We start from the raw sequence: 14,566 nt of genomic DNA, 5'->3' as shown, positions 1-14,566 counted from the left end.
GACCCGGCCGTCGTGGGGAGCAGTCCCCGTACTCCAGTACACCTTCGCCTGCAGGGTTTCCTAGTCTATGGTTGGGACCTCGCCCCCACAGGGGTCGTGGGGATGCGGTTCCAGGAGGCACAGCTCTTGTCTCTCTCCTGTGGTCCCCTCTGGACTTGCTGCCTCGGCTGGGAGCGGTGCGTGGTGACCACTCCTGGCCAGAGAGGTTTCCTTGGGCAGTGGCTTAGTGACACGGAGGCGCGACCCAGGGTTAGTTCTGGGTTCCAGCGCCTAGTTACAGCCTGGCTGGTTGGGGTTAGAAATTCCCCTGGGACACCAGCCTGGAAAGATCAACCCAAGGCCACTAGAACTAGGCACTGAGGTGGGAACAGCGAGGGAAAGTCAGGTAACTGGTAATGCAGCGGGAGACCCCCCTACTCCAGCTTCTTGCCAGCACTTGCTGGAGAAAAAAGATCTTGAGCCTTTAATTTGATTTGCAGAGTGACCTTGCCTTTGTCTCTCCAAGTGTGTGGTTTATGGGTGGGTGGCATTGTGAGGATCTGGTCTGTGGTGCGGAGCCTGCAGCAGGGCCTCCTGGAGGCAGCTGTAGCTGCTTTCCTAGAAATAGTGTAGAGGGGTCTATTGGCCTGGGTGCCGTGGCCACAAGCAGTCTGGACTGGAATGGGGTTTCCCTCAGCCTCTCTTAGCTCCTTGACTGCACCAGGCTGCGCAGGACAGGATCGGCTCCTTTGTGCCCAGGGAGGGACATAAGAATTAAAATGCACTGGGCACGGGCACAGCTCATACACAGCCCATGCCTTCCTCAAGCTCATGTGCCACCTTTAATCAGCACGTCAACCCTCTGCTCGCCTAGTTCTGTGAAGGAAGAAATAGCTGAGAGCTCAGATGTCTTGCCTGGACTTTGGTGGTGATGGCCCTAGGGACGAACCCAAGCTCTGCACTGAACTAACATCCCCAGCCCAGCCCTGAGACCTTTTTAATTTTTAGACAGGGCCTTGCTAAATCACTAAATTGCCTGGACTGGGCTCGAATTTGCATTGCCCCTGCACCTGGCTTTGCCTGGGAGTTGTGTGCTCTGTGAGTCAGGTCAGATATCTGAATCTTTCTGGGCCATTTCCTCATCTGTCCAGTGGGGGAAACGGTTACCTTCAGAATAGTTATGAGGATGAGGTGTTATGTGATCCCTTCCCCTAAGAACCTTTACAATAATTCTGAGGCGAAAAGAAACCAGAGAAAAAGCTGCCTCCACCCTCACTGCCACTGTCAGCTGCTGCTGACCCCAGATCCTGCTCCATGAGATAAGAGCTTATTCTATTTTACAGAGGAAGAATGGAGGCTGCAAGTTTAAACATTTGGGCTTTGGTCACAGAGCTGGGGACTCAAAATCCCTCTGCTGGGGTATTGAGCCTTATATGTGGCCTCCACACCTTGCTGGCTTGGGGAATCAACCCTGTTCTCTTACAGTAAGGTCTTTGCACTCCGCAATTCTGACCTCTGAGCCATGTGAAACCCGTTGAAAAGGCCTGGCCTAATCATGGCCCAGCCCTGAGGAGTAAGAGCCAGCCAGCAAAACTCCATTGTTTCCTCCCGTAACTACTGTTCCTGTCACAGGGCCAGCAAACAGCAGCTGTTACACTTGAGTGGCAGTGAGCCAGCCCGGTGTGTCAGCCTTGGTGCTGCTCCTCACAAGCAGCTGGGGCTAGTGCCTGCTCTGACCACAGAGGGAGTCGGCCTGGTGGCTCATCCTGTGCCAGGGTGAGGTTGGAAGTTCACACATAAGGTGAGCTTCACACGTTGCTCTATTAGGGAGCCTGTTCCTGCTGCCTGGCCTTGAAAACTAGGCCCAGCTGGACCCACCGAGTGCTTAACCGCTGTCAGGGACTACAGCTGTCCGCAAAGGCAGTGACAGCTGGTGCCCCAGCTCCGCAGCAGAAGCAGCTCCAGGTTGGAGGCTGGGAGAAGGGCATCTGCCCTGGGTCTCATCTTAGGCTCCCGGAGCCATCTTGGACCTACAGTTTGTGCTTCCGTGTTCCCCATGGACCCCTAGCCTGCAAGGCAAGGTGTCCTACCTGTCGCACACCTGGAGGAGGAAATCACTGACCAGGCTCTCATGCTGGCTGCAGAGGCTCCTCTGCAGGGCGCTCTTGAGCCAGTCCTCGATGCTGCACACCTGCACGCGGCTGGAGTGCCAGCAGATGGACAGGCTGCGCAGGGCTGGGCCCAGCCGGAAGTTGTCCTTCTTGAGCTCGGTGAGGGAGCGGAAGTGCAGTAGGGGCCAGAGCGCAGGGTCTTCAAACACATCATGGAGCTGGGAGCAGGTCCTGGAGAGGCTCTTCCTGCTGTCCTTGTCTAGAAAGGAAAAGAGGTGCAGCAGGCACTCGTAGTTGAGCTGAGTGATGTGCATGGTGAGTGGCGGCCACCCTGAGTGCGCCCGTGCAGGGCTGACCTCCTCTCCTCCCCCACTCAGGGCCGGTGGACATATATGGTTGAGGAATGGTGTTTATTTTTGGCCAGCAACTGGTGCTGAAGGAGGGGGAACAAAAAGCCAGGCTCTGGACATACGTGCAGCAGTCTGTGGTCCAGCTTATGTGCAGAGGGATTGAAAACCTGGCAGAAAAGCAGCCCATTGAAGTGACAGGGTTTCCTTAAAAGGGCTTGCTTTCCCTCGCAGCGGAGTGTTCAGCAGCATTCCTGGCTTTCCCAGGGACAGCTCGGCTGTCTGGGCCTTGGTGTGTTGGCTATGACTGTGGTGCATCGCAGGATCTTGCCCTGTGCCTCATGAGAAGGGGTCCTTGTGTGGAAGGTGCTGAGCCGAACGTGGCCCAGCGTTCAGAGCTCCAGTGAATCCCATCCCAGGTCCTCTGGGTTAACTTCTGCTCCTGGTAGACTGATGATGGTATCTAGGAGAGGCTGAGCAACCTTCAAACCCTGCTGCCTCCGTGGGCAAAGGGATTTCCTTGATCTCTTGAACAGCTCTACTTTTACCCGCAGTAGCTTCATAAAATATTTCACTGAAGCAGCTTACCTTTCCAAGGCTTTTGTGTGTGTGCACCTACATTATATATTATGTGTCTTTTCCCAAGGGGCAGGATAGATGAGGGAGCCTTTACAACACCGCGTCAAACAGTTAAGGCGTAGTACTTGTCCCTGCGGCTGTGTAAGGCAGCCCGTGTCCCCTCCATGAGTACCTTGCATTTCCTCCTGGAGAAGCCCAGGATCCCCACTCCGCAGGTGGCCCGGGGGTGGCCCTGTGGGTTCTCCCATCTAAAGCCCCTGAGGCCTCCAGCACGGTGGACGCACTCCTGACATGGCTTCCTCCCGGTGGCCCTGCCTCCATGCCTGCCGAGGACCTTTAGCTCTGGCAATGCGCGCATGTTCGGGGGACACTGACGCCGCCGGACAGTTGGAAAGGCCGCAGTTCTGCCTTTGCGAGTCAGGACAAGCAGTTCTCTGTAGCCGGGGGATGGGCGGGCGCAGCAGCTCCGAGGACTGGACTGGAAGGAAGATTTGTTCCCCAGGGGCTGGACCTGAGGTGGGCCGGGCCAGGGCCTGGAGCTTCCCAGCGGAGGCGGCTGAGGGAAGCCAGAGGAGCCACCCTGTCCTGGTCCTGGGAAGCCAGTCTGAGCTGGTCCCGAGACTCCCTACCCCAGCTCGCCACGGGGACAGAAGGGGGCGCTGTTTCTTCGAAAGCACATAAACCAGAGAGCCGGCAAAAGGAAACATTTCCAGAGCATTGTCAGAGTTGCTACCATTGCAGAGCTGGGCGGGCTGCTCAGCTGGGGTGGGGGGCGGCCAGGTCTGGGGAGGCGCTGAACTGTCCCATGCACACCCCCGGCCTTGCTGCTTGTCCCTTGGTCCCTCTGCTGCTGCCCCAGTGAGTGGCAGGAGAGGCCCACACAGGACACAGGCCGAGCCACCCCTGGAGCGCTGTCCCTCAGCCTTATCTCAGCCGTGCTATGGGCAGTGTCACGGGATGTGGGGACAGGCAAAGCCTCCGCCTTCTGTTTGAGGCTGGGGGACCCCTGCGGTGGAAACGGCTTCTGCATTCTGTAAACAGCAAGAGGTGGACAGAGGCAGGGTGGGCCCCGCTGTCAGAATATTTCACAGTGGCTCCTATCTGCCTGTTTTATTTTCAAACATGATCAACGGTCTTTGCTCAGAGACCAAAATCTGGCTTCTCAGGGGAAAGGGCCTCTTCTGGGAGGTTATTGGTCTCAGACACCAGGGAGGACTTCACAGGATCCCATTGCAGCTGCCGCCCCGCCCCACCCCACTTGGCCCAGCCTGAAGGTGGCCGCTAAGCCCAGAGCCTGGGTTTCCGAAAGAGCAGCCTCGGGCTAGCTAGGCAGGCCCAGAGCTGGGCCTGGAGCAGCCCCTGTGTAGTTGGCTCCCTGGAAGGAGTTCACCAATACGCAAAAGGAAAGAGAACAGACCTTTAATGATTCTTTCCATGGAGGTCGGGCTGGTGTAGCAGAAAGGGCTACGATGACAAGCTGGACGCACCCAGCACTTGCATGGTCAGGTGTCACACAAGCCAGCCAGGTCTCAGGGAGGCGGCCTGAGCTGTCCCATGCAGAATGAGGGGAGGTTCCCTGCCAGAGATGAGGGAAGGACCCCTGTGGCCACACCCCGGCTGCCGTGAGCCCTGGAGGCAGAGGTGGGAATGGGGTGCGTCCATCTAAAGAGGCTCTGTACCGGACCAAGGGAAGAGGGGTTTGGCTCCAAGACATAAATACGTCCCTGCCTCAGGAACCAGCAACTGAGTAAGGTCCACAGGCGAGACACATTCAACACTTAACCAGGGCCAGCTCACTGACTGGTTTAATGCCATGACGTTTGTCATCACCATACACTGAGTAGAATACAGTGGATAAGCAAAAAGGTTTCTCCATCATGGAGAGAGATTTGTGTTGCCACAAACTGTTTCTATCCCCACCTGTGTGGGAGGACTTCTGAGAGTCCCCTGTTCCCAGGAGAGCCCTGCAGAGAGAGGAGCTTGTAACAGAGGTGATAGCTGGTTATGCGATTACAGACTTCAAATACAAGTAGGCACATTTACATCACCGTGTCCAGGTGCACATCGCACGGATCCAGTCTGTCTTCCTGGTACCAAACACTGTTGCTAAGTAAAATCAAGGAGTAAAAATGCTACCGAGATGCGTTCCTCGAGCGTGTCTAAAGACCATTTTCCCTGACAAAGCAGCCTGGTCTGCAGTGAGGTCCACTTAGTATAAAAAGACAGCAGCAGCTCTGCTGCAGCCACCCATGCCAAGGCCAAAGACCTGAGTGTGAATGTCGGCAGTTACAGCCTTCTGGACTCCGGAAGATACTGACAGGGTTGGAGGAGACACGTTTGGGATCCGGTGGATTTGCTAATATACTGTGTATGAAATAACACACCTCCTCTTCATTTTCTTCTGAGACTGATTCTAAACTGTAGACTCAAACATGGTGGCCGAGCTTCCTTCTCCGCAGTGAGGGTTTAGACTAGCATTGCCCAGGAGCACGGTACGCCCTGTGAGGTTACCCTAGACCTGCTCCGTCCTGTGCATGTGGGGTGCTGAGCACTTGAGATGTGGCTAATATGACTGAAGAACTGAGTTTTAAATCTAAATGACCACAGGTGGCCACTTTATCAAGAGGCAAATTTAGAAGTAGCTGCCATTTGGTCCTTGTCGTGTTGAAGTGTTTATCCAGCACGTGTATCCTGCCCTGAGAGAACGTGGGATTTATGATACTGAAAGGGAACTGCAGCTACATCTGTTCTTGCGATGTTAAAACAAGTGAGCTACGAGGAAAGCCATCAGACTTTCACATTCAATTGCTTCAAAGTCTCGACCGTTTAAAAAAATAGATAAAACAAGAGTACCGAAAAGTCTGCTTGCCTAGCTCACTCTGAAATGCACTTGTCCATGAGAGCTGACGACTGAGGACAGCGCAGCTCTGCACCCTGCTGTCTGCTTCATTTGCAGGTGATGTCACCGCCATCCACCGAGACGAAGGGCTGGCCTGGAATGCTGCCAGGAATCACAGCTGCCTTCTTCAAATGGGGCTCTGGGTCCAAATCTCAATTTTAGTTAAATCTGAGAAGTACTCATTACCTACTGAATTCTAGAATATAAACTCTACCTACTAAAAGTGAAAAAAAAATTTTTTTTTTGTACTAGGGATTGAACTCAGGACCTTGTGCTTGTGAGGCAGGCACAGTGCCACTGAGCTACATCCCCGGCCCTGAAAGTGAGAACATTTCTGACTTGCTCTTCCCTCAGGACAGATCGAGGGGACTTGTTAACTCAGAACTTCCTGGCATGGACGCAGAGCCCACAGGGACATGGAAGTATAGGTGACAGCTCTGGAGTTCACTGCCCCATTCATGAGGAAGCAGGGCTCCAGTGCACACAGTCACTTGTGGCAAGAGGGGGAACAGGTGCCAATGCAGCAAGGCAGAGCAGGCGGGGTCTCCGCGGGTGACACCTAAGGGGCACTGTCAGGTCTGAGGACTCTGTCAGCAATAGGTCATAACTGGATTTCTCTTCCCATCTTCCCCAGGAAATACAAAACAAACTGGAAAACCCAACAGTAAGAGTAATTCTAGAATTGGCAGTACAGGTAACAACCGAACCGACAAGTTTATTTAGTTAGTGCTGATAATCAGCAGCCTTGGGAAGACACCATTAGCAGCAGTTACCTGAGCTACCTCCAGATGCCCTCTGTTATCTTTACAGTCAGTATGTGGCACCAAGCAGTCACTGTGAAGCCTCCCAGGCCACCACCCTGCACACTGTGAACCTGAACAGGAAGTCACCTCAGCACGGAGGAGGCGGCAGGCCTTAAGTTCCCTCACCATACCCAGGAGTGCCCCTCGCTTTCAGAATGTGAGTAACAAAGCATGGATGGATGTAAATGTGCCTCAGAGTGAGAATTGAAAACATTAATATAAAAAAGTCAAACAGAACTAAGTTCTTGAAACTACATATAAAAATGGAATTATTACAACTAAAGCAGCAAATCAAAATGTCTGCTGAGGTTTTCTGGTAAGAACAACAACAAAAAGTTAGTTGGTGCCCATGTTCAGTAAATCACTATCACTGACAAAACTAAATCCAAAACAGGAAATTGAAAAGTGCATAATGAAATTAAATCTTGGATCAAGTATTTATGGAAAATTGGAAATGTTTGTCCGGCAGAGTTGGTGAGTTATGATTTAGAGAGGTATTAAAGTTTGCCTGACCCAGCCTTGGCCTGGCGTTCCACATAAAAAAGGATGTAGGCCTTTGCCTTCCCCACGGTATCTTCATCAGTCAGCGTCACAGTGCTGTCATTGAAGTGGAACCAGCGGCCTTCGTGAACTGCGTAGGCTGTGTAATGTCCAGAGCCGACCCTGTGAAGAAAAGGCACCGATCAAATGAAACAACTGCAGAAGTCATGGAACGATCTGCACAACCATGTACTTTGTTATCTAAGAGATAGATTTTATTAAGCACTGTAATTAAAGAACAAATTCTAGAACAGTGATTGCAAACCTTTTAGAGCTTTCGGTATGCGACACACACGGCCTGCTGTGGCATGCACATGCTGTAGGCTCGCCGCCACTGTCCTAAAGGCTTTTGGGTTAAGATGGGTGATTAAGTGCTTATGTGACCTCCTCCAACCTCCAACAGAGAGAGAAGAGAGATAATGACAAGGGCAAATGGGAAAGAACCATCAACTGACCAGAAATGGAGAGTTTTCTAGAACACATGAAGCAGATGGCACTGGGTTAATGGAAAAGCTAAATAAGCATAGCCTGTTAACATAGGTCAGGGCCTACGGAAATTCAGTGCCATATTTCCTGTCATCAATCTGCAGGGGAAAAATACCGAGCTGAGTTTAAGAAACTAGTTGGCCTTGACGAAAGCACATCCCAGATGCTTTTGGTCACAAGGCTCACAGAGTACCAAGTCTGTCCTCTTATCAAAAGCAAGGCCTGTGGGTAGAACACAGACCTTCACGGTTGCTAGAAAAATCCTCATTTACCATGAATGATGTGCTTCACCCTTCCACTGGTAGGGGCACCTCAGTTCACAAATGCATTTGGTAAAATTTTGTTTGAAAGGTCTACATCAGGCGACTAACATGGCCACAGCCATCTTTTCCACACAAACACAAAGGTGGCCCATCTTCTCCAAATGTGGAACAAATTAAGTTCATGAACCAAGGTATCGCTGGATCCTGATTTTAAATAAACAACTAAAAAGCAAGTTCTTGAGGGGAATGCAACAGCATATACTAAAAAGTGCTAGGAAGGACAAGTAAAGCAGTTAATCACAGAATTTAATGCAGAGAACTTTAAAAATTCCCTTTAGTAGCAATGGCTTCCAGGAGATATTGGAATCATAAAGTGAGTAGCTGTTAGGACAAAGTTGTAAAACTTATTGCCATAATATAAAAATGTTACAGGAAGCTGGGGTGCGGCTCAGTAGCATAGCGCTTGTCTGACATGTAGGAGATCCTGGATTCAATCCCAAGCACAACAAAAGAGCCCAGGGAGCCATGAGCTAATTAGTTCTCAATTTGGATATAGAGGAATTGATCCAGGAAATTCAATGTATTTACTAAAGTCCAGGAGAGAGAATAAAGAATAAACCTACTTCCATCAAATGAAATCCTCAAACTAAAAGTGCCCCTATCAACTAACAAGCAGGGAAGCTGGGCATGGTGGTGCACGCCTGTAATCCTAGCACTGAGGCGGGAGGATCACTGAGTTAAGGCCAGCCTGAGCTACATAGCAAGACTCTATCTCAACAAACAAAACAAAACAACCGGGCAGGAATACATCAGATACTGCCTATGTCCAAAGGCAGCGGAAAATACAGAATTCCAGAGAAAAACAAGGATGCCTGTGAAGAAACTACATTGGCCTTGTCAAGACCTGTCATTTGTGACCCTAGAAGGAGCACTGTCTCCCAAGTCTGGAAGGAAAAAGATTTCCATCATGGGTGGTGGCTTGTCCAAATTTAAAGCACAGTAACTGTTCTCAGGCCAGAGACCAGAGGGCTTCTACACCTAATACAAACTCGCAGGGGGAAGTATTTAACAAAATAAAAAAGAATCTTTAAAATTGATGACCTGGGGTAGGTTATTTTCAATATTGTCCCACTTTTTGTTCATGTAAATTTCAGTAGGCAAAGAAAGTAACTGTGGAGTAAGAGGGCTCAGGGTATTGTGACAGGCTGGATTCTCGATGCTGGGCTCACCCGGGTGCTTTCTGTTTTGCTTCTATGTGCTTTTTCGTACTGCTTTCAACCCTTTTAGAAATACCAAGACTGCCGGACAGTTCTGCTTCACCCCCTTGAATGAATCCAACCCCATTCTTTGGGAGGAGTTCGGGAGAATTGCACAAAGGTGCCAAGTTTCAGGTCTTGTGCTGCTACTCACCCGGAGCCGTGGTGCACCACCACCGCCGCGAGGTCGTACAGGCAGCTCTCGGGGCCGCTGTTCTCGGGCTATGGAACAAGGGAGAACGCATCCCCAGAACCAGTTAGGAGCAGTGGTCAAGCACGGCAGCACCTCCTGCTGCAGTGGCCTCTGCCCTCTGTGCTAAGATCTAATCGCTCTGCTGAATAGGTAAACACCTCACCTCCAGTAAGTAGCATTTCATGTCCAGGCCTCTCAGTGGAAACTCTACGTAGGTATCAACTTTGTTTCTTAAATACGCTGTCCAATGAAACCTTTTCAAATGTAAGCACAGCACCTGGATGACCGAGAAAAGGACAAAGACTGTGCATTTTAGGGAGCTGATCAGTTTTTCTTCTGACTCTAATGTTACTTTCTTCATCACATGCCTCCTCCATCCCCAGGGGCTGCAGCTCACCTTGAAAATCCGAGAACCCCCAGAACAGATCCCACGGTCCAAAGTCACAAAAATATCTTTTCTCATCAATCTGGAACTTTCCTCTTTAAAACTGCATCATAATTTTAAATTTAACGCTTACCTTGGGAAGTTTTTGAATCCAGAACTTTTTTGTGGACTTTTGTTTCTTTTTGCATTTGTGGCACATATATAATTCTGTCTCATCGAGTTCTTCTAAGTCAGTGAAACTGCGAAGACAATCTGAAACCAAAGTGATTTGGGCTGCATTAGAAGGAGCCTGAGCACTGCAGGAAGACTGGGCTGTGATGCCGAGTGACCCCTGTGTAACTCAGCTGGATCACTCTGTGACCTCAGGAGCTGCTCTTTCTCAGATGCGAACCGGAGACAGAAACAAACCTACTTCAAAGAGCTGTCTCAAGAAAGAGAAGTTCCGTACAAAGCACCTGGCATCGCACCTGACACCTGGAGATGATCAGTCAGCAACAGACAATGATGGATGTTCGTTGGCTTTACCATAGTTTCTGAAAGAATTAGTCTGGGAATTTTATTAAAACCAGCTTCCTGAGGAAATCAAAGTTTCAGTAGTATTTTTCTCTTTCTGCAGCTCTAGGGAGGGAACCCAGGCCCTTGGACGTGCTATGGGGGCTCTACCACCAAGCTACATCCCAGCCCTTACTTTTCTCAGTATGTGACATTATAGAAGACAAAGGCTCCAGGTCATAAAAATGGTCAAATTTAGATCAAATGTTTCCACAGTCATAACGTGTTTAAAAATAAACACAGATTACATAAGGCTAATATACTAACCTCCAAAGAATACTTTGTCCAGACTCTCAATCCCTTAAACCACAGCCACATTTTGTTTTGTTTTTTATTGTCATTTGAAGATTTAATTGTATGACCTGGGGTTTGGTAAACTATACTCCTAAGCTGACTCCAGCCACCTGGTTTTGTAAATAAAGTTGTGCTGGAACACAGCCATGTGCTTAGATGAGAATACGAAGGTGAACAGAATTGGCACTGGGCAGTTTCTCTCATACACGACTGGCCCTGCCCCTGGTCTGAGGGCAGCTTCTCCATCTCTGGGTCTTGTGCTGGGCACCCTCCTCCACTTCCCTCCGTATCCCCACATCCACTCTCCACTGTGTAGCCCTCTGGGCGGGTCTGTGTCAGTCGCTCTACCAAGCAGTGCAATATCTGTAGGACCTCAAGAGATGGGGCACTGGGGAGTCCAAATTTAGGCAACAGGTCACTTCTGAAGAAGATTCTAATCTACAGCACCTTGGGCATTTGTAGGGAAGAAGGGAGCTCCTTTTAAAAAACTCGGCTAAGGTGCAGATTTTGAGCTTCCTACCTGCAGCGACTCCACCCTTCTCTGGCTGTGGAGCCAGGCCAGCAGGTGACAGGATATTTTTTGCTATGTTGCTGTACTGGTCTCTGGACTTTTACCAAGTTGCCTCACCTCAAAACACAGCTATACAAGAGTTGCTTTGGTTTTGTTTGTGGAGGAGCCAGTGAGTGCTAGATACCTCTAGCCATCTTCAGAAAAATTTAAGGTACTGTGGACTGATTTCAGGGCCTCTGCACTGAGCCCTATTTTATTCTGAGACAGGGTCTCAAGTCACCTAGGCTAGGCTCAAAAACTTGTGATCCTCCTGCCTGAGCGTCCCCAGTTCTAGGACGACAGGTATGTGCCACCACATCCAGCTAATTAGTTCTTAAGTGTTTTACAGCATTCAGGAAACCCAGAAGGTCTTGCACTTCTTGTTAGAGGGGAAGACTTAATAGTCTATTCTTTGGTAGTTTGTATGCATTCTGAAACTTACTGATTCCCTCCAGATTTTCCAGTTTTTAGCATGTAATGGTTTGTAACAGTTTGATGAGCCTTTCTGTTGTATCAGATGCACTGAATCATCTCTTATTCTAATTACTTCCATCTAAAGGTTTGCGATTTTGCTTGTGTTCTCAAAAAAAAAAAAATCAACCATTTCACTGATCTTTTGCACTTATTTTACTTTCAATTTCATTTATGTTCTGATCTTTTTCTTTCCTTCTAATTTTGGGTATGGTCTGTCCTTGGTTTTTTAAATGCTTGAGGTACATTGTTTGATTGTACATTTGAGGTCTTTTTTATGTATTTATTGCTATAAACTTTCCTGTTAGTACTGCTTCTATTTCCCACAGATTTTGACTTACTGTGCTGTTGTTTTTCACTGATTTTCCTTTTAATTTTTTCAGTTACCCATTGGTCATTTAGCATGTTGTCCAATTTCTGTATACTATATTTGTATACTTTCCATTCCTATATTCATCTTGAATTAGTTTTATTCCACAGTTTGAAAAGATAAATTATATTTTACTTTTTTAATTGGAGGCTTGACTTGTGGCCTAACACATGACCCATCCTGGAGAATGTACATGTGCTGATGAAAAGAGTGTGTACTGTGCTGTGGCTGGATAAAATGTTCTGGATAAATGTCTGGTCCATTTGCTCTATACTATGGCTCAACTTGGCAGTTTCTTTGTCAATTTTCTGTCCAGATCTTTCCACTGAGAAAAGTGGGGGTGCTGAAATCCGCAACTCACTATGCTGGTGTTTACCTCCGTCTCCAGACCTAATAATACTTGGGCTTCATACATCTGGGTGACTCCATGTTAGGTGCAAACATATCTCAGTGCTAAATTGATCCCTGTATCGATCTATAATGGCTCTTTTTATAGTTTTTGATGTAAAGTCTACTTATCTGCTATGACTCTGGCTAGTCCTTCTTCCTTGTGGTATGTCTCTTCCCAACCTTTTGCTTTCAGTCTTCATTTTTACCAGCAAAATGAGTTTCTTGTGGGCAGTATGTTAGTTTTCTTTTTCAATCCTTCTGCAAGTTTTTAATCTCTTAATTAGTGAATTTAATGTTTATATTTAAGGTTATTACTAATAGGTATGTCTCTCCTGTCATTTTTGTTAATTATTTTGTTTGTTTTATATATTTTGTGTTCCTTTCTACCTTTTATTATTTATTTTTGTAATCTGGTAGTTTGTCACACTAAGATGTTCTTCTTTTTCATGTATCTATACGTCATCTTTTTTTCTTTTTTGGCAGTATTGGGGATCAAACTCGGTACCTTGTGCTTGTGAGGCAGGCATGATGCCAGAGCTAAATCCCCGGCCATTTATCGATGCTTTTTTTCTTTGTACTGGGGATTGAACTTGGGTCCTTGAGCTTGCGAGACAGGTGGTGGAACCACTGAGCCAAATCTCTAGCCTTATGCACCTATACTTCTAATGAGTTTTATACACTTGTGTGGTTTTTTGAGACAGGGTCTCACTATGTAGTTGAGACTGACCTGGAACTCACTATGTAGCTCAGGCTGGTCTCGAATTCACAGTGATCTTCCTGCCTCAGCCTCTTGAGTGCTGGGATTACAGGCGTGCGCCACACACCCGGCCACTTACATGTTTTCATGGTGGTGATTATCATCTTTTTTGCTTGTGGTATAGGATTTCCTTAGCATACTTACAGAGCTGGTCTGGTAGTGATGAATTCTCTCAGGTTTTTTTTGCTTATCTAGGAAAGGCTCCCTTATGAAGAATAGCTTACCTGAGCAAAGCACAGTATTCTTGGCTGGTGGTCTCCAGCAACCCACCCCAAGGCTTTGAATATATCATCCATTCTCTTCTGGTGTGTAAAGATTCTGCCGAGAAAGCAGCTGAAATCTAAAGGCATTCCCTTAGTGACCTGACACTTTTCTCTTGCTGTGTCTTCCTGTGTTTATATTTGTTTTGTACTTCTGACATTTTGACTATAATAACACACCTTGGTGAAGATCTTTTTTAGTTGAATCTAGTTAGGGTCCTTATATCTATATGTCTATATCTCTTTGAGGATTTAGGAATTTTTCAGCTATTATTTCATAGAATAGGTTTTCTATGGCTTTCTCTCTCACTTTCTGGAATTCCCATAATGTAAATATTCATGTGCTTACTAGTGTCCCGTAAGTCTCACTGGCTCTCCCCATTTCTTTTACCTGACTGACTGAAGGCAAAAGACCTATCCTAAAATTCAGAAATGCTTGTTTTTCTGTTGTGGAAGCTCTCCGCTGTATTTTTTTGTTGTTGTTGTTGTTTTGTTTTGTTCTTTTCCCCCCAGGTCTAAGGTTCCTGGTTGGTTCTCCCTTTGGTGAAGTTCTTATTGCTTTGTATTGTCTGAGTTTCCTTAGGGATTATTATTTTGAATTTTTTTCAAGCATTTCATGATTTCCTTCAAATCAGGATGTATTTCTGGAGACTCGGTATTTTCTTTTGGAGGGATGTTTCCCATTCTGGCCCTATACTGATGTCTGCATATCTGGCCTAACAGTTGCCTTTTCCAATTTTATGGAGTAGCTGTTGTAGGACAAGATTTTTAATTTTTATACAGTGTGAGTTGGGTAGATTCTTTGGTAATAGGAGGGCTCAAAAGTGTATCTTCTGTGTGACTTCTTGACTCTGAGTCAGCAGTGTCCATGAGTACCTCAACAGTCCAGACTGCAGCAGTTGATGAAAGAAGCTGTATGACTTCACAGTGGACTTAGGATTCCAGTGACGCATGTGCTCAAGTCCCCCAGGGTCAAGCCCCAGTGGTGCTGAGGCTTGTAACAACAAATGCCACATCCTGATGGTGTTGATGTGAGAGGACTGCCCCCAAATTAGTCAGGGAAATCACAGACGCCAGCTTC

The 14,566-nt window shown here is 47.9% G+C and overlaps 2 protein-coding genes across 9 annotated transcripts in view; both read right to left on the bottom strand.

The window, feature by feature from the left end:
- Positions 1–2,065: 2,065 nt before the first annotated feature.
- On the bottom strand, positions 2,066–2,471 carry Fbxl22 (F-box and leucine rich repeat protein 22). The gene has a single exon (XM_033756053.1). It carries the CDS (start codon positions 2,402–2,404, stop codon positions 2,066–2,068), a length of 339 nt encoding a protein of 112 aa, XP_033611944.1. The 5' UTR covers positions 2,405–2,471.
- A 1,952-nt stretch (positions 2,472–4,423) lies between these two features.
- The window catches only part of Usp3 (ubiquitin specific peptidase 3), a 125,445-nt gene continuing 115,302 nt past the window's right edge, over positions 4,424–14,566 (bottom strand). For 3 of the 8 annotated variants that reach the window (XM_033756030.1, XM_010641208.3, XM_010641209.3), the window contains 4 exons: positions 9,975–10,093; positions 9,620–9,733; positions 9,418–9,485; positions 4,426–7,381 (listed from right to left, as the gene is read on the bottom strand). In XM_033756030.1, coding sequence (XP_033611921.1) covers positions 7,216–7,381; positions 9,418–9,485; positions 9,620–9,733; positions 9,975–10,093 — 467 coding nt within the window. In that variant the 3' untranslated portion in view covers positions 4,426–7,215. Of the gene's footprint in view, positions 7,382–9,417; positions 9,486–9,619; positions 9,734–9,974; positions 10,094–14,566 lie in introns of all 8 variants that reach the window. The other 5 variants (XM_033756032.1, XM_033756033.1, XM_033756031.1 and 2 more) reach the window with 3 other exon arrangements.

Source organism: Fukomys damarensis, unplaced genomic scaffold (assembly GCF_012274545.1).
Source record: "Fukomys damarensis isolate Sample0158 unplaced genomic scaffold, DMR_v1.0_HiC HiC_scaffold_25, whole genome shotgun sequence".
NCBI classification, from domain to species: domain Eukaryota; kingdom Metazoa; phylum Chordata; class Mammalia; order Rodentia; family Bathyergidae; genus Fukomys; species Fukomys damarensis.
The sequence above is the reverse complement of the archived record's forward strand: the minus strand, read 5'-3'. Positions and strand labels throughout refer to the sequence as shown.

Coding starts and splice junctions, on each gene's coding strand:
- Fbxl22 (XM_033756053.1), bottom strand. CDS start 2,404: ATGCACATCACTCAGCTCAACTACGAGTGCCTGCTGCACCTCTTTTCC.